This window comes from Myzus persicae, unplaced genomic scaffold (genome assembly GCF_001856785.1).
Source record: "Myzus persicae strain clone G006 unplaced genomic scaffold, MPER_G0061.0, whole genome shotgun sequence".
Taxonomy (NCBI): domain Eukaryota; kingdom Metazoa; phylum Arthropoda; class Insecta; order Hemiptera; family Aphididae; genus Myzus; species Myzus persicae.
In genome coordinates, this window is record NW_019101374.1 from 290,933 (window position 1) to 310,619 (window position 19,687).

Here is a 19,687-nt window from a genome sequence, read left to right on the forward strand (position 1 = left end):
ATTATATTTCATTATATTATTATGTATTTTACTTACTACACATAACGTGTCACTTTTATTACCCCCCCCCCCCCTCCGAGACACACACGCCCACATTGTGTCCATACATGGATAATATATGTGTTCCCAAAGTCACCAATGCCTGCATTGTTGCAATTATAAAAAAAAATTATTTTGCGGTATATGTGTTTTATACTTGACTGGCACTATTGTTGTCTATAATAAATCTTTTACTATTATTTCCTGCATTTACGCCGTACCTATTTCATGTACCAGACAGTATTTCTTATGTATATATATGCACATTGCACATATTATATTCTCGTTATACAGACGTCTGACATTTAAACTGAAAATAATATGTAAGCTCAGCACTTTAAATTTATAATTGGTCGGACAATTTATAATAATATAATATGCTTAATATGTAATATTATTAAAGTTCCTACCTATAATGTTATTGGTCATATTTCATTTTGAACTCATAAATCCCAATGCACGTTTGAATACCCGGGAATAATTGGCGGTGTTACCGAGTCATGATTTATCTTACTTATTTGTTGATATTTCCCCATAAAAAAAAAAAACTTTGTTTTGTTGAAATTGCGGTCACATGTTTATAAGGGTCAAACGAGTTTCCGCCATATTTGAATTGCAGTCAATCGTAGAGGAACAAATTAGTTTTCTACTTAAACGCCGATTATGTGTTTCAATATGGTGTCCCATTATACTGCGTTCATATAATACCATCGATACCATTCATTGCGATTTTCGTTGCAATTTTCGTCGCTAGATGGTTATTACCTGTATGCAGTATCTACCGTATTGTTCATTTTATGAAAATAATATATCGTCTGAAGTTTATCGACGTGAGTCCTCCTGAGCTATACGCCTCGTTGATTTTGTTTTGTCATGGTATAATATATATATTTTTTTTTTATTTAAGAGAAAAATAACCCTCGGCATTGTAGCCAATGGGAGTTCCATTGGTTTTCACAAAATATTTTAGATTAATAGTTAGTAGGGGAGACATTTTTTTTTTATATATTATACATGAATAATGCAATAAAAGTTTAAATTATAAAAATTAAATAAAAATAGTATTAACAGTAGTCGAATTTACATATATTTTCATCATATTAGTTTATCCAATTCGGTTCGCCGGAGCTACGAAGATAAATATGTTAGATATTTTAAGTTTGGGTAGTAGGCTTTCGAATATGTCCTCTGGTAATTGGTTTCGGTTCATAATATAGAAGTGTTCAATCTAGTATTGTGATTCACTCACATACTTAGATATCATGTAATTCAATTTTAGTATTTATATTCAACCAGATTTTTTAACCATCTTATACCATACATTTTATCTATTTCATGTAGGTAAGCAATTTAACTTAATCGAATTTGAATATTGATGTGACAATAATTATTTATTTTGACCTGATTCTGTTTGCAATAAATATACATTCCATTTTGTTTTCAACCACACGACTAATATTTATTATACACATTTTTTCCAAACTTAAATTTGATTAAATTTTAGACTATTTATTTAGAAATATATTATAAAAACCAAAATTTAATTCCATTAAGTAGATATTACATAAGAGTAGAAAGGCCATAAAACAAAGGTTTCATTTTAAAGAGAAATACATTTGGTGACTGGTGTTTGGTAACTTACACTTATAATAATAGTCTCTCTTGACCCTTGACAGTTACCTACTTACTGTTTTTAAATTATATTTGGATTAATAATTCTTTTAGTTCAGTTACATTAAATACATTTACTTTTGAGGTTTATTTTCACTCTCAAATATTATATTCTTTAAGTAAAGTACTATGACATTTGGCCAATTATATTAATAGTTACTGCCATATTAAATATAAAGGCATTTACCAATCAACAGTTCGAACTAAGTTATTCTCAATTTCTCGTAAAGTCGTAAGTATAAACAATAGACTTGTGTCCACATATTATGACGTCTTTAGACAATACGTCTCATATAATGCCATTGCGGCTGTACATCATCCTGTAATAGTATAATTGTAAGTGCTAAAAATATATGATGTCTGAGCTTACACTACAGAAAATATTAATGTGAACAGCCACAACACGAACCACTGAACAAACCTAAACATTTTTTGTTTTTTAAATAATAAAGCAATTAAATTTTTTTTTTAATAAACGAATATAGTTTATAATAAATGCGGGTCAAACTATAATCGAGTTAACTTTGTTTTACGACCAGCACTAGATTAAAAACATTAATAATATATATTTATGGTAGGAATAACAGGTAAAAGAGGAGAAACGTATTATTTTACCCCGGGAAAGCCGCGAGCGTGTTTTATATCGAAGACAAAGAGGTGCAACAGAAATTTCACATTTTCAGATTTCTGTATACAATTTCGTTGACTCTGAACGGGTCTAGAGACTGTTTTACAAAATACGTTATGCGTACTTACAACGAACATTAAATGAAAATTAACGAACAATATAGTAGTAATAATTTAACAGTATGCACGCATGTCGCATCAGGGGTTTATCTTTGAACACGCCACTATAGCTGCGCTATTCAGACTTCGCTACTTCAGAGCAATTTTTTACGAATGTTTTAAGAACTCCACATAATCATCATTGTAGCAATCTATAATCATGAAATTACAAGAGGACACAACATAACCAACCGCAACGAGAATGTCTACGGTTTTATGTCCAAACGAGACGTTGTCACTTGTTAATCTTGTAAATGTTTGTCCTGTTGTTACGAGTATAGGGTGTTGTGCAGTGTTTATCCCCGTCCACCAGCTGTATAGCCAACCTGCCAGAACTTTAGAACTTATATAGGTAATTGTGTAATTTGAATATGCATTAATGAATAAAGTTGAACAAGCCCATTTACCCATTTAACTCGCAAAATAATTTTCATAAATTATAAGTTTTTTAATTTGAAATAGGTATATAATTCTAAAACGACACAAAATATAAAACGCTTGGTTTTTTTTTTTTAGTATCAAGTTAAAATCAACCATCACAGAATATTATATTAATTATCTATTGAAACATTTTTTGACATCCGATGAGATAATATTCCGTTTAAATATTTAGAATAAAATGTAGTCACTACCCCCGAGTCCGGACCAGGTAATACATAAAAAAAATGACAAACAATTTCATCTTAACTTCTTCTTATGAATTCAAAATCCAAAATTAAAATTACTCGTATAGGTGTACTGCAAGTGATTTTTTCAACCGTAAACACTTATTATAGCTTAAAAAGTTTTTGTAACATTTTTTTTTACAAAATTCAAATTCTTTACAACAGAAAATTTTGAAATTCGTTAAATTTGAAAAAAATCTAATTGTATAAACTAGATATACAAATTATGTAAAATGTTTCCAATTGGATACGGCAAGACTTCATGGTATTAACTGCTTTCCATTGTAATGAACCATTATACCATGACAATAAAAATGTACAAAATAATTTTTTAGCCATCTATTAAATAGTTATAGTATTTTCAATGATGTATATAAGTAAATTTTTAAGTAGTACAAGATAATGGGAATTAAAAGTTTAAACTTTATGCAGCAGTCGTTAAATTAAGTTTTTATGGAGATGTATAACTAATTTAAGGTCTTGAGCGGAGCAAAAACAATGAATAGTTATGTGTTGTTTTATTCTGAAACCCTTTTACTGTAGTGCTCTTGGCAGGTATTCGTGCCATACTTTTCAAATTAGAGTAAAATTATTATTTTACGAGAGTGTATCAATTCGAGTGGGTATTTAAGCTCATAAGAATACAATCAAAAACTTTTAATTTATATGTTTAAGAGTAACTATTTGTCAAATGAGCGCATATGATCCGTAATTCGCAACACATCGTATGTTAGAAGTTATATTACTTATAACCATTTATTTGGATGAGCGATGAACCACGGTACAAGTTTGCGTAATAATAACTGTTCTTTTTTTAAATATATACAACTTAAAAGCAATAATTAGCAAATTAAAAAAAAAAAATGTATGGCGTTTTTTAACTGTTTTATTAATTTTGAAACATTGAAAACTTTTGGAATGATTTTTGTTTTTAATCATCTAATAATTAATATTTTAATTAAAAAATTCTAGGGGTTTCCGGTATTCTCACAGTTTTCATGAAAACTTTTATGAGTCTGTCGATATTTCTTTAAAGTAGGTACCACCTGCGTTAAACTATCATTAAATCTACAAAAATAGTACATGAAACTTAAGTATCTGCAGTTTTACTTAGTCTGAAAAAATATGTTCGGAAAAAAATACATCGTTTTAAATATTCAACACGTTTTCAATTTGCTCATTTGATAAATCCTTTTTTTCTCTACAAAAATACTACGAGCTTTTATGTGATAGAACACGTCAGCTTAATACACATAATTCATGGTTAAACGGTCCATTTAACAGTGGCCAACTCGCAGGGAATGTCTGCTATTTATTATACTCCACAATTATTATTAAATAACTGCAATATTTCATATTGTTAGTCATCGTTATTTGTTATAATATTATTTGAGTTTAATTTATTGACCTGTAATTTGTAAATTATTCAGGTAATATAAGAGACATAAAAAAAATGTAAGCGTGTTTTTTTTCGCCTGTCTTAAAATATATAACGGCGTCCAATTGCTGATCGCCTAATAGAATGGTACATATAATAATATTATCGCGGAATGAATAGGAGATCAGGCCTGTAGATTGTACAATTCATTTTCATTTATAATTTAATTTATACGCATTTCACACGTTGCAAAAAGCCCCGCGAAAAGTGTAAAAATCGAATCAAATAAGTATAAAAATATTCTTTAAATCGTAATTTTAATTTTTACTGATCCGCGGGTAGGTACACTTACCTACCCACCCACTCTGATATGGTATATTATGCGTATCGTTATGATGCAGTATCGGTTTGATATCGCTATTCCTGTTGAACATTATCGGCTCTATAAATCCACGGAATATTGTTTTAAGTACGAGTATAATACCGAGATTCGACATGTTATCTTATTATAGTACAATGTTTACATTATACCGACAACCACTACGTGCCATATCGTCTCGACAAGGACGTATCGTAAGTACAGATCGACAACAGATGATCGTTTGACTGGATGTGTGTTAAATTTGAACTTAATAATAAGCCACATTGCGTACGAAAAACGAATCTGAGCGAAAACGGTCTGTCAGAGTATATGTTATTGCCAAGTGTGATATTTCATGATGTGGTAATATATTGCTGTTACGGTAATTTATTTTAGTTTAAGCACCCATAGTAGGTTGAATTCATTTTTGTCAATACCGTCATTCTTCACTTGAACATATTGGTCGATTACGTATCAGTTCTTGCTTTTAAAATGTCTATAAAAAAAAAATGGAGCCTATGTATTTTTAGTATTATTAAATAGCTAAAACCTATGTTAAAACCTTATTAGGAACCTATTCATTTGAACTGTTTTTAATGTATTCACAATCTATACATTTACAAGTAACTTTGATGACTAAATTAAATTATAAATCGAAAGTATTTACGTATACTGGTAGCCATTCAGCATTGCCACCCGAGTGCGGAATCTTGTGTTCAATTTTCAAGTATTTGACAGAGAAAACAATTTTTATCGATATTTAACGACAAAAATCACTAAGAATAAACCGTCAAATACATACATAAATAGCTCACAGTATTTTGAAAATATTATCATGTTTATAAAATGCTAGTAAAAACCATAGTTGAACATTTCATGTAGGTATTCGTTTTTGAGTAACACCAAAAAAACGAAATCGATTTTGTCTGGGAATTCCTCAATTTTTTTTTTTGTTTATCCAGGTAATTATTGTAAAAAAAAGGGGGAACTCCGATTTTGACAGCTTAAAAGTACAAATTAGATCCAATTTTATACCTGTAGAAACCACCCACAGAGTTGACAATTGTAGCAGTTTTTTCTACTGTTATTCGTGTACATCACAATTCACAATAAAACACACATCATCGTAAAATCAATAGAAAATGGGTATAATTAATAAATTATAAATCAAAGAACCAAATAGAAAAATACCAATTGAGTTAAAGATTAGTACCTTAAGGTAATATACATTTTGAGTAGGTAGTAAAAATACTTTATTTTTATACAAAGGAAAAAATACAATTACGAGAATTTGAAAACGTAATCGGAAATATAATTTATAAATAAAACTCTCGTCACTGGGCATATAAATAAATAAAATATTCATACAAGAAAACTAAATGAATAATAAGAATGAAAATGTAATTTCACTCTTGATTTTTTTTTATTTATATATAAACATTCCATAATTTTCGAAATCTGGGAGATGAAAAGCACAGAGTACCTACTTCATACTCGTAGTAGGTATATATTTGAATTTAAAATTATATATTTATTATTATTTGTTTGAAACACATTAAATATTATTTTCATAATTATATAGGAGATTTGAGATCTAATAAATATTTACTGCTGATTTCTTATCGGTAAACTTAATTTATAAAAGTTACTGTCACCTAATCACTTTCAAGCGTATTAACAAGCCAGCTGAAGTTGGAGGCCGAGAGGATGTACACAAAGTGAGAAGGACCATGTATTAAAATATTGAGATTTTTTAAAAATAATTTAAGGAATGTACGTACAAACTTATAGTATTCAATTTTCAAAAAAGAAATACTGTATAAATTATTGTTGGACATGCGATTTTTTTCACATTTTGATTTTCGATAATTTTTTTGTATTCAATTTGTATTTTATTTGTAATATTTGAATATTATTAGATTACAGTGTACTATACACTCGCGGTTATAGGAATTATGTCTAGGGTAGGTTATGAAGGTGATGGTGATTGGAAAATTGAATTGATTTATTATAATGTTTAATAGTTTAAAAAAAATTGTCTGAATATAATACGCGTACTGGATTAAATAAAGTAGTTCTGATTTTATCAAAAGGAAAGTTTGTATCGCTACGTAATTCTACTAAAATCATTTGGAAAAAAGTCCATGTACCTGAAAATAATTTGGTTCTTGGGCATTTATTATACATGAAAATTTCAATCAGAAATCAGAAATTTAATAAATGTCTTATTAAAGCATAAAATGGTGGACAGCGTGTTGTTGATGGACCACCCCGTATTCTATTTAGGTGGTAACTAGTTTATACGTCAACACTCGGTGTGCCCCTATTTTTTTTTTTTTACAACAAAGTTTCAATCTAATTACTTTGTAGGACCAAAAAAATCCATAAATAATTGAGTTTTAGTAGTCAATTACGTGGAAAAGCTTTGTTTTGCAATTGTAAATATAAACAATACGAACAGTTGTATGTACATGATGATATAAAATATTAATTTTGTATAATGTATGAAAAGAATTAGTTTTATACCCATTTTATATTTATTTCATATTTGAAAATATTCCAATAATCATATTATGATGTTCACTCCATAAACATTTAAATATTTACCGTATAGAGTTCGTTTTTTTTTTTGCATCGTATCGATTTGTTTTTGTTGAACAAATTTTTATTTCTAATATAAACTTAAAGTGTTACTACTTACTGGAGTCGTTTTAGAAGTTTTGAACAATTTTTACTTCGCTAATGAATTTATACAAAAATATTGAATTCTGAATGTTTCTTTTGCACTTTAATGTATGTATTTGTGTAGAACGTAAAATGTTATTATACAATTTATGTTCAGTGCACATCAACTTTGAATACGACATTTAAAAGATAAGTCAGAAGAGAACATATTATACCGAACTGTCAACTGGCTCTAAATCATGATTTCGAGTAATACAAATATATCGTCTATATCATTGTACCAAATAAATGAGGCATATTCAAAACGAGATTGTACTAAAAGAATAAATACACTGGTTCTAGGACGACTCCTCAGAATAATTCTTGGCAATATCGTTTAAAAAAAATTTAACTCGACAAAGCTTTATTTTTTTATACACCGTATATGTGTGCTTGGAAAGATTTTGTTTTGTCTCACTGCACAGCAGACGAAGGTCTTTTACGATGTCAAGTCGGAAGCTGAACGGTACTACTATTATTAAAATTTATTTCATATAGTCATTTGATATAGAATTTTGTTTTATCATAAGAGGAGACTTTTAGAAAACTCGATAATTAATTTGAACAATAATGAATAATTACATGTTGTTGCGTGCATTTAAGTAGCAACTATTAATTAATATAAACAACTAAGAAAAGTACTATACTATACTCCAAAGCAGAGCAACTATAGACTCGATTTTCGATCGATAAGAGCGGCTATGTGAAACTTTTCGGGCTGTTTAACTACCAAAATTGTTCATGGAAAAATAAGATATCTTCGAGAAATCAATATAAATTCCTCGCTTCACGTAGAGATTTAAACATTTTAGAGTGTTTTGTACTCATTGGTAAGATGAAAATTAATATATTGTATAAAAAATATACTTAAATCAATTGTATAAGTAAACAATACAAAAAATTTTAATTACAATATGAAAACAAAATTGTCACAGAAAGTAAGGTATTTCGATATTATTATAAATTAAAGATAATTGTTTAGTATCTACTGGTTTGGTATTAATTGAACACTGTATAATATTAATTTACCTAATTATTGACTATAAAATAATTTATTAAAAAATTAAAAATTAAAAATTTACTATAAAATACTTATATGTTTTTTATTAACCCGAATTTATCAAATGTATCATTACATTCATTAACAATTTATTTATTATGACTACTTAAGGTGATGTATAGCACACCATTTACAAGTTTATTAATTAGTTTCAGATTTCTATTTTAGTCATTACTCATGCGAAATATCCAAAATTACAAAGTAAAACTTTGTACGCGGTATAAATATTTGAACAACAACGCATTAAGCATTACATCTATTTTATATATTATAGATTAAATTAATAACAATACTTTTATAGCGTTCGTGGACAAATAGCTTTGTAGAAGAATTTTAGGTTATAAAGTAAGTATATCATGTGTATTTGTATAGAGAAGTCATTATTTAATAATTAATATTATGCCTCCACATCACTGGATCACTGTCGTACCACTTTATTTCTCAAGTAAGTGCAATTATCTTACATACATTTGTTGTTTATGTGAAATTAAAACAAAACCAAAATTCAAGTCTTAAAAACATTCTATTATTATTGTAAGCTAAATATCTGTGAACGAATTAAATCATTTTATTATAGTTTTTAATGATACACTCCATTGCAGTAATATAATAATTAATATAATACCTGTGTGAGTACAAACTGCATAGTTATTTTTTTTAAACATTTAACGTTAATAATTTTTCAATCAAAGAATTCATTTTTATTTTAAACCGGATATTTTATTTCAAACACGTGAACAGTGTTAAAAAAACATGTCGGAATTTCACTGGTACTATACACGGTGAGATACCAATACACTATATTATTCAGTTTTATCATATACCAACTTACCGTATGAGCATATGAGGTATCCCTATATTCCCTATAGAATAATAGAGCAGAGGTCTTCAACCCCCGTCCCACCTCGTCTTCAGTTGTGGCCCGTGAACACATTTCAAACATAATTTGTATTTTTTAATAAATGTTCAATCATTTAATACCTACGTTATGTTTTTATTACCAGTGGGAATCGAGAGATTGTTTAAAAATAATAAGTGGCCCGTTACCAAAAAAAGTTATCGATACAATGTTCTTGTACAAAATAAAAAATACAAATTAATTGAACTTATTAAATTATTTTAGTTTTTAATACGAATATATCTGAATGACAATCACATAAAAATGATTGAAATCAATTATTTGTCTTATTTATGTTATCAAAATGTATCACTATAGTAGGAAAGTCTAAAACGGTGAGTTTTTAAATTGTTAGTAAGCTAGTAATGTCACAGTACTCATCATTATAATATTGCATGTCTAGTATATATCGTGGCAGTTTGGATAATGTCAAACACACTTTCTAATAATCTTAAAACTTTCCAAACGTTACATACTGACATTTATTTCGATGTTTGGCTTAAATGCATAACCCAACACGTGTTTTTTGCCCATTGATTAGTGTTACTTGTTTGTGTACATAAAATAACACACACAATTAATACACACTAAACATGTTATAGAAATATAAATATTTACATGGTATTTAATAATCATCACGAATATTGACTTTTAAAATATTCTCAAATTCTATGGAATAAAACTCTCAATCAATAATCCTGACCCCTTTAACAGTTGTAAGTACTGACTAGCAAGTAATAACTATTCGGGGAGAACAAAACAAACATCATTATCATCATGTCGATATGACAAATAAATATTTGAAAACCATACACTTGAGAAATATATGAAAAATAAATGATTCAAATATCCATGACTGAAAATCACAATGGAAAATTTAAAATGAAAACGTAGGGTTGCAAAATTGAATTATAAATTTGAGTACAAATTCGCCAATAAATATAAACGCATACAAAAATCTATAAATCAGTCGACAATCAATCAATCAATACTCGTATGTTTCTATCAGTATTTAATATTCTTCTTTTTTCTCCCTTCGCTCCCTGCTATAAAGGGTCGGCTACCCTTGCATTATACCTCCATAGGACCATACCGTTCACCTCTTATTTACTCACTTTATCGGTATAATATCTTCCAAAATATTCAAATATTCAAATATGAAAAATTGCATAATATAATGAATATCTATATACATGTAATAATACATCACAATTTGTTCTAATAGACCATTATTGATTGTTACACATCAAATAGACCAACGTTAACTAATTTAATGACTAGGTAGGTATAGCCAGTGCGTCAGACATCATCATTGATGTGGTGGTGTAATTTTCAGTATCAATTAAACCTTCAACAGTTCAGCGTCGACAACCATTATGGACTACGGTATAATATGTTGTGTTATATGATCGTTTTATGGACGCACATCAGGCGAACGAGAGACAATTCGTAATCATCATCCAAAATACACACCGTGTAATGCGAAAAGAAAAATATGAAAGTTGCATGGTTTTCGAGTCACTGTAGCTCAATTTCGAAGTCCTGGAATCTTTTTCAAAACCAAACTTAAAATAACACTCACTCCTCAATAACAACTTATAGGCCGCATTGCTATAATTCTGAACAAAACGGATGAACGCGGACGATTTCAAAAACGATTCCCATTTGTTAGAATTTTATCATCGTGCATTTAGTGGGCCCCATAAAAAATCCCGATGACCACTGTCGACAATAGTTATGTGTTTTTTTATGGCTCCTCAAATGAAAAATATATTCTCAGTAGATCTTTATCAACAAAAGTTTGGCCACACCCGCAGTCATATACTTTTTCACATATTGTTCTTATTTGAAATTTTACTACCTATGTAAGCTTACACGGGCTCAGCAAAATTCCAAGATCTCTAAAACATAATAGACTTTAGTCTCGTATAAAATCATCTCAAAATAAATTAATAAATACTCTACACCAGGCATGTCGAACGCGCGGCCATCGAATCTTTTTTTTTGCGGCTTTCGGCCACCAGATCGTCGGGCAATCAAATTGAAATAAAGAGCAACAGACATTTAAAAAAAAAAAAAATTAAATATATACAGTTTATGTTCCGTGCGTGCAACTACATTTACGCAGAGAGAAATATATTTTGGTATTCATTATAATATATTATATTATGTTACCTACGCGTGGTGGTTACGCAGTACGCACTTTCCCTGCACAATTTGTATGAAATGTTTTTTTCGATAAGGTTTTTTGTGCGGCCCGCATAGTATTCCATTCAATATTTTTGACCCATATAATATATACCTACGTTTATAATGTCTGCTCTACACTTATCATGACCGACATTATGTTTATTCAATTTGAATTGTATTTATTTGTGTACGTCATAACCTGTGTTTGTGTTTGTAACAGTAAAAACAAGTAGCCGGAAAGCTCTGGTAAAAAAAGAAAAATATATATATATATGGATATTAAAAATTAAACCCATCCTCACGTTATATAAGTGATTATGAACTAACATTTTTGCGTTAATCTACTAGAGAAAACATATAATTTATCAAACCAAAGATTTCGCGTAATCCCTGCAGAGACAGCTCATGGCTAGCAAATATAATTGGGCATCGAACAAATTGTTAATGTTTAATTTTTGTCATCGCAAATTCACAACCACAAAATCATTTTATAACCAAAGTCTTCGCGTAAAATACATTCACCAGTGTAGGTTTAGACTCTAAACCTGTATATACAGAGTATATCGACCATTGTTTTTGGATTGGCTTAAGGGCGGAATTAATATTGTGACACCACTATAAGATCAATATATAGGTGTATACATTTATAAAGCGTGACAACCAATGAAATATAGAACATATAAAATCGCGGAGTGAAAGATGCAATACCTAAAAAAAAAAAAAAAAGGAAGTATACAGGAGTTATACTACTGAATGGGGGTGGATGTCTGTAAACTTGAAAGTAATAATAAATCATTCTATTTGAAAAAACAATTCTAAGTATAGTTGAGCTTATCTCCTAAAAAGAATCTAATTTTCTCGTTTTTTTTTTTATTTTAAATAAAGATAAAATATATATAGCGGCGCACGATTGAGATGTATTTTTGATACTTGCTGCAGGGAAGTAAGTTGTGCCTGGAGTGCTTTCTTATATAAGCAAAGAGACTATTATTAATTTAAACCCATTAATAGTATACAACTGAACAAATAAATAAAATATTACAACTTAGAACTGTTAACTCGTCATAAACATTATTATTGGGAAATAAATGTCTCATGGGAATTGAATAGTACCTACTCCCTACTCCCATACATAAAGTAATAAGGTAATGGATTTTCCATTTTCCTGTCACTTCAAATTAGTTAATTCACCTGGGACATCATTTATTAACTACTAACGTGGAAAAATGGGTTACAAAACTATAACTACACGAAAGTTTGATGGTTGAACATTTGAAGCTTAATCAACGTACCAATTTTAGTGTACATAACCAGTGCCTATTTCCAAATTATTTTAACCCTTAAATATTTTATAATTAAATAAACAACCACTTTATAAGCCGTTTTGTTAATTTTAATAAGAACTCAAAATGAATATTTTTTTCAATCACATTTTGACTATCAATTAGTAATAATTGTAATTAATATATTCTGTATGACTACAAAATAGTCAAAATAGTATTCGTCCCACTTCTTTTTTTTTTAATTTTAAGGATTTTTTTTACCCAAAAACTTTAAAACTACATTTGTAAATTACCATATTATGTGTCTAATTTTCAATCGCAAGAGAAAGATTTATATGACTTTTAGGGCATTCATTCTACATAAATACATAACCATTGCTAGCGACCCAAAATAAAACACAAAAAAAAATTAAAAAGTATAATATATCATTGTTAAACATTCAAACCAATATAATATAGTATATATAAAGCTTCCTAGTTTCTATTAAATATCTAAAAATAAGAGAACAAGGATCTTCGATTGTATTTTGAGTTAGCTTTATTTGCTTTATCGATTTCAATACATAGCCATTTTTAAGTATTTAATATTTTTTAAAACTACATATCATAACTTGTATTGAACATTTATTTTATTTGTTAATACCTAACCATATATATAGATTATTATTATGATTTTTAAAATTGGTATGTACATTTTATTCCTTAAAATATAGATTATTATTATTTAAATTTGAACTCGAAATCAAATTGTTACCATATGTATATTTCTTTAACGACCATCGGATTGATAGATGACTGTAATACTACCCATACTGGGTAGCGTTTTAATGTGATACATTGTAGAAAAAAAAATAAAAGCATACGCTACTACTATCCAAGGAAAAAAAACTGAATCCCGAACGAGGTTAGAAAGAGTACATAAAATAGTAGGTACTACCGTACTCAATGTCATTATAGTCCATCATTTCTTCAGTAACGGTTCTAAAATAGTCGATATATTAAAAAGAGCTTAATATGTATACTGCTGCTACTTGATTTAAGCTAAAAATAAAACATATTCAAATAGTTCTAATCAACTTCCTGTTAATTGTGAGTACTAAAAACTTAACGAACAAAGGCTTTCATAATTTATTTAATCCCACTGTTGCTTGTGTTAATATAACTATAATTACAATATTGCGATATATCTTATCCTCCAAACACTAATATCAATTGTTTTTTTTATTAACTTATATAATTACCTACTTTAGTCTTTAAGTATATTAATATTACAATTTACAACTAATTTGATGTCTCGCTATGTTTATAATCAATACTCATTGCTGAAAATAAATTATTATAAATACATTCTCTCTTTTACTTGGAAAAAAATATTGTTTTGCTTATATTTGTAAATATCAATATCTTAAAATGTATTTATTCTGTTTCTATAAAGGATATTATCGTATAACAGTATACGATTTCCAATTCATTTTAAAACCATATAAATGTTATGTTAACATACCTTTATAAACTGTAATACGTAAACAATTATATTGTATTTCATACCAGTCTTTTTCTTGAAAATTTTTCTAAATAGAAAGTTTCTAATAGAAGTTAAATTTCCATATAACAAATTGTTAAATTGTCAACCTAAACTACATAATACCTATCTTATTCATTTTTATTCCTTCCTATGAATAATATTACAATAAATTGAACAAATACATCTAAGCGGTTACACTGTTACATAAATGACGAACATATCATTCTTACATTTTAATATTTTTTTTATTTTTATACACGGATACGTACAACCACCTGCACGTGTATATAATGAATTAATATTTGAAAAAAAAAGGGTAATGACATCATTCCTCCGTTACTTAGGCTCCCGTCGTAATTAGGATTCTGTGCTCCCGCTGCAGGTAAACACACATTGATATGCTACCTGCTCAGTCTTCCTCTCTTTTTTTTTTCGTCTTATATTTATATCCATTAATAATGCTCATTATAAAGCAAAATCGCCAAAAACTGATTTATTCGAATAATGTGCTGCCATTAAAAAGAACGGTCCTCTACATCAAATGCGCTACTAAATAATATGATATTGATATATGAACTTATAGTAGTATTATGTACTTATAGTATGTACACAAAAACGCTATTAGTAAACATCATTCCTCATCACGATGAATAAAATGTAAAATGTGCCATAATCCAGTAAGCAGTCAGCTCATTTAGGTCCACTTTTCGTACACCTCGCATTATAATCCTATACATAATAATGAAACCTTTAAAGGCTTTAGGCTAAAAGTTAAAACAATTTCAGATCCCGAACAAAACGAGGACCAGGAATTTATTTTATATATTTTTTTAACAACTTCCACAGGTTTTCAATTTTTATTTACAACCGTTAATGCGCATTAGAATTAATTCGATTTCATCAATCGTATTAAATATTAAACGAGCATTAGCCTAATACCCGAATCAACTTAATCCAATGCATAGGTATTAACGATTACGTATAAACGGGGACAATGGAAAACGATATTTTTTTCCAACAAAAGTGCTCGCAAAAATGTTATAATTCTTAAACGTTTAAAAATATTGAACATGGATACAATACCGATAAATTACAATTATAAATAAGTCCTAATGTATCTTATTTTTTTCTATGCTACGTATTATACCTATTGTGGATTCAATCAAAATATGGTTTGCAACCGCAATTGAATTTAGGTAATTATTAAAAGCAATGATGAACAATATGGTGTTAAAAAGTAACATGGTAGGTACGTAATATTTGGTATACTATTATAAAAAGTTATTTATCAAATTTCATTTTTTTGTAAAAATGTGTGATTTAACTGCGTATAATAAGCCACGTGTAAAAATTGTATACAAATAAATACTGAAACTGTAATAAATATGTTTGTCAACATCATTGATGTTTGAATGATAATTATTACAAATATTTAGTGTTGTTTATTTTATTTCAAAACTTATTACAAATAACAAAAAATAAGTATCCAACTAAAACCTTTTATAAATATCTAATACATGTTAATAATTTACAAGACAAGATGTTCTATCAAAATAGTATTTATTTTAGTCTTTAAAATTTAAACTACTAATATGATATTTAAAAATAATAGTTGATTAAATCACATAGATGATAGATGCAACGTAAATCTATCAGGATTAATTATAGATAAGTAATAACTAATAAGTATATAATCTAACTATAATATGTGCATTGATTGATATTTGTTTTAAGTTTGATCTTTAATATTTATTTACAAATTAAATCAATCTATGGTCTTATTACATGGATATTTCTTGGAAACGTCCAAATTTGAAAACCAAATTGGTAAGATTTTTTAAATTTTAATCCATTTAAATTTAATTTAGGTAGGTACTTGCAGTATTTGTATTTAATAAATTTCACATTACGTTTACATTACTAAAGAAGAAGAATTCCAAGTATTAACTTTGAGTATATGCGCTGTATTTATGTAGGTTCATTCAATATATTTTATGAATGAGTAGTCAACACACCCTTTGATTTCATATCTTCAAATTTATATAAATTATTTTATTTAATAATAATAGATTTAATGTACTTAACTCTTTGATGATACGATTTTTTTTTTAAATATTAAAATTTGAGTTCAACTTATAGTTAAAAAGTTAAATAAAGAATAATAATTAAACGACAACATTGTGTTGTATAAATCGAATATTATAAATAATGATAATGAACAATACATAAATATACTTACAAGATCATCCATGTTTTCACGTGGTAAATTTGGCGGGCAAATTTTTAAAACTCAACAATAATTATCAGTCATTTGTCTAGAGATTTAAACAAATGGAAAAAATGATTTTACACTTAGTGTCATAAAATAAATCTTTGTATTGTTAGGAAATAAAAACCTAACCAACTCGATTAGTGCCGAATTAAAAAAAAAAAAGATAAATTATATTTTTGGACGAGTTAAAGCGGTCAACGCTCACCTTCACACAAACGGGACTGAGAGGAAAATGATACTGAAGGGCTTGCCGTCGGGTGTTCATCATACACCTACACGCACCCTCTCTGTTGCATGGCTCATCCCCCAAATACCACCCCAACTTGAAAACATACTTACACGAATTCCAACGATGAAAATTATTTTATCATCTACAACTTGAAGAGGAGACAGAATTCACTTTTCTAGTTGTTATACCGTAGCCGAGTGTAACCAGCTATTTTTTTTTCAAATTAAATTCCTTTGGCGAAATAGTAAATAAAAAAAATATTTTATACGACACTTTATTTAAATGAATATTTACGTAAAACCATCGAGTTAGCAATACGTTATCCAATGTGGTTATACCTAATACCAGTAATACCTATGCTTAACCGCTAACCATAGACGAGTCAATGTTCTATTTATATATAGTTATTTTAGTTACTTTATACAAACTGCTGAGTTTCAAATGTACTTAATGTGATTAAAATCATTTTCACATATTTATGAACACTTGAAAGTTTTTCAAAATAAATATAACCTTAGTGTTGTATTGCTATCGTATATTTTTCTGCGAAGAACTTCTCTCGCGTTTTTATATTATACATAAAAAGTTTAAAAACTCATCTGTTTTCTCTACATATGAAGCTGACTATTTGTATATTATAATGTTTCAGATATTGAGAAATATAAAATCAACTGTCTTTAAATCATTCAGTAATCGTACGTGTTTAACGCATAAAACAAGTACCTATATTTTAATTTTTTATTTGATTACATATATTCGTATTATTACAATTTCAATGAGTAGATTACATTTTGAATTATAAACGATTTCAATTTGTCCATTATTTACATTGTTTGACATAATTTGACCAGTCAACTTAGTTTATATGTATTGTGAAACAAATTTGAAATTATGTGGGCAGGAGAAAGTATAAATGCTTTGTCTAATTATTCTACGCATGTCAAACACGTTTTAATAAAGAAAATCGGCCATGATGTTCAATTACATTCACATTTTTCTAAAAAAAACTATACCTACATATTTCTAAAACTGTATGCTTACATGGACAGGTAAACCGACACTTAAAAACATTATACTATAAAAAACCAAAATAAATAGTAGTAAAAATGTCTGTCTCTCGAGAATCATTTGCTAAGTTACAAAGTAATCGATTTTGTTCAAAACGAATGTGCAGTAAATTTAACATTTTTTGTTCTGCAGTTTTTCAACTGTGGTCTGGGGTTTAAAACTACTGGTAAAATAAAAAAAGCCTGTTTTACGTACAATCTGTTTTCTATTTCCAATGTATGTGAGTATACATATATATATATATGGATACTATTGGACAGGAAAAACATGAAACTTTTAGGGCATTTTTACAGCTCCATAAAGGATTTTCTCCAAAAAAATAAATAAAAATAAATCACATCATTATTATACCACCAAGACCATCAATAAATTGGGGTAGCTCGGACTCTCTAGATCCCCCCCCCCCCCCGGGAATGTAGAATGTCGTCGGTATTACTTAAATATATTTTGCAATTATATATACGTACACCTTCATCAAACAGTATTTATGTATAATATATGTATGTGTCTCTAAAATATTCTCATGGTAAACATATAAACGCCTGCAGCTAAGAAAAATGTTGATTTACAATTGTAATTGAATTCGGATGCGGATCCTAAAACAACTATGTATAGGTACAATATACAGGATAGGTACACCCAGAGAAATAGAAAACCACCCTGGTACAACGTCATAATGCCGTATAAACAGCAATTATGAATTCACTATAACACCGCTTTATGAAATTGTAATTCCAGGAACATTTGAATAGTCAAATGAATGGCTTACACTAATGTTACCTATACACAGTGAATAAAATATTGCCTCGAATGAATTATACTCTATTCAACTCGTTAACAAATTACCTCCGCCGAAGACGATACGACAACAATAATGCGATATCGGGTATATATCATACCGGGTGATTCTTTTATCGTTGGACACTCCTTATTTCAAAAATTAAAAATGTTAGTGGATGATTTTTTTCTGAAATGATTTCTAGTCATTAAAAAACATTAGTTAAAAAAATATTTTTTTTTTTTCAATATTTTTTATCCTTAACATTTTTTGAGGTTTTTACTATTTTAAACGACATAATACATAGTTTTAATTTCATATTCCATAGAGCAGAATATTTTTGAAAGTATTTCGATACATAAAAATCGAATTTAGGAGACATGTGGTTTATGAGTTGTTGGTATTTAAAATTATTTAGATGAGCTTATAGTGTAGTTAAATATCTATAAGTCATATAAACTACTCAACCCAAATTCGATTTTTAACCATCGAAATACTCGGCAAAATATTCTGCGAAATTAAAAAGGTGTGTTTAATTCAAAAAAGTTTAAAAGTTAAAAAAATTATACGGATAAAAAAATATTTAAAAATATAATTTTTTAATAAATACGTTGTTGTATAACGAGTACCGACTTAGGATCATACAGAAAAATATTTTCAAAAACAATACTTTTTGAATCATGAGTGCCCTGCGTTCAATGAATCACTCAGAATATCAATATATTATATAAATCAAATTGCAACTAATTCGATGTAGGTA

The 19,687-nt window shown here is 28.1% G+C and overlaps 1 protein-coding gene across 1 annotated transcript in view; it reads right to left on the reverse strand.

The window, feature by feature from the left end:
- LOC111028859 overlaps positions 1 to 17,070 on the reverse strand; it is a 54,605-nt gene extending 37,535 nt beyond the window's left edge. Inside the window, exon 1 of the mRNA XM_022307629.1 lies at positions 16,820 to 17,070. Coding sequence (XP_022163321.1) covers positions 16,820 to 16,831 — 12 coding nt within the window. The 5' untranslated portion in view covers positions 16,832 to 17,070. The remainder of the gene's footprint in view (positions 1 to 16,819) is intronic.
- Between the last annotated feature and the right edge of the window lie 2,617 nt (positions 17,071 to 19,687).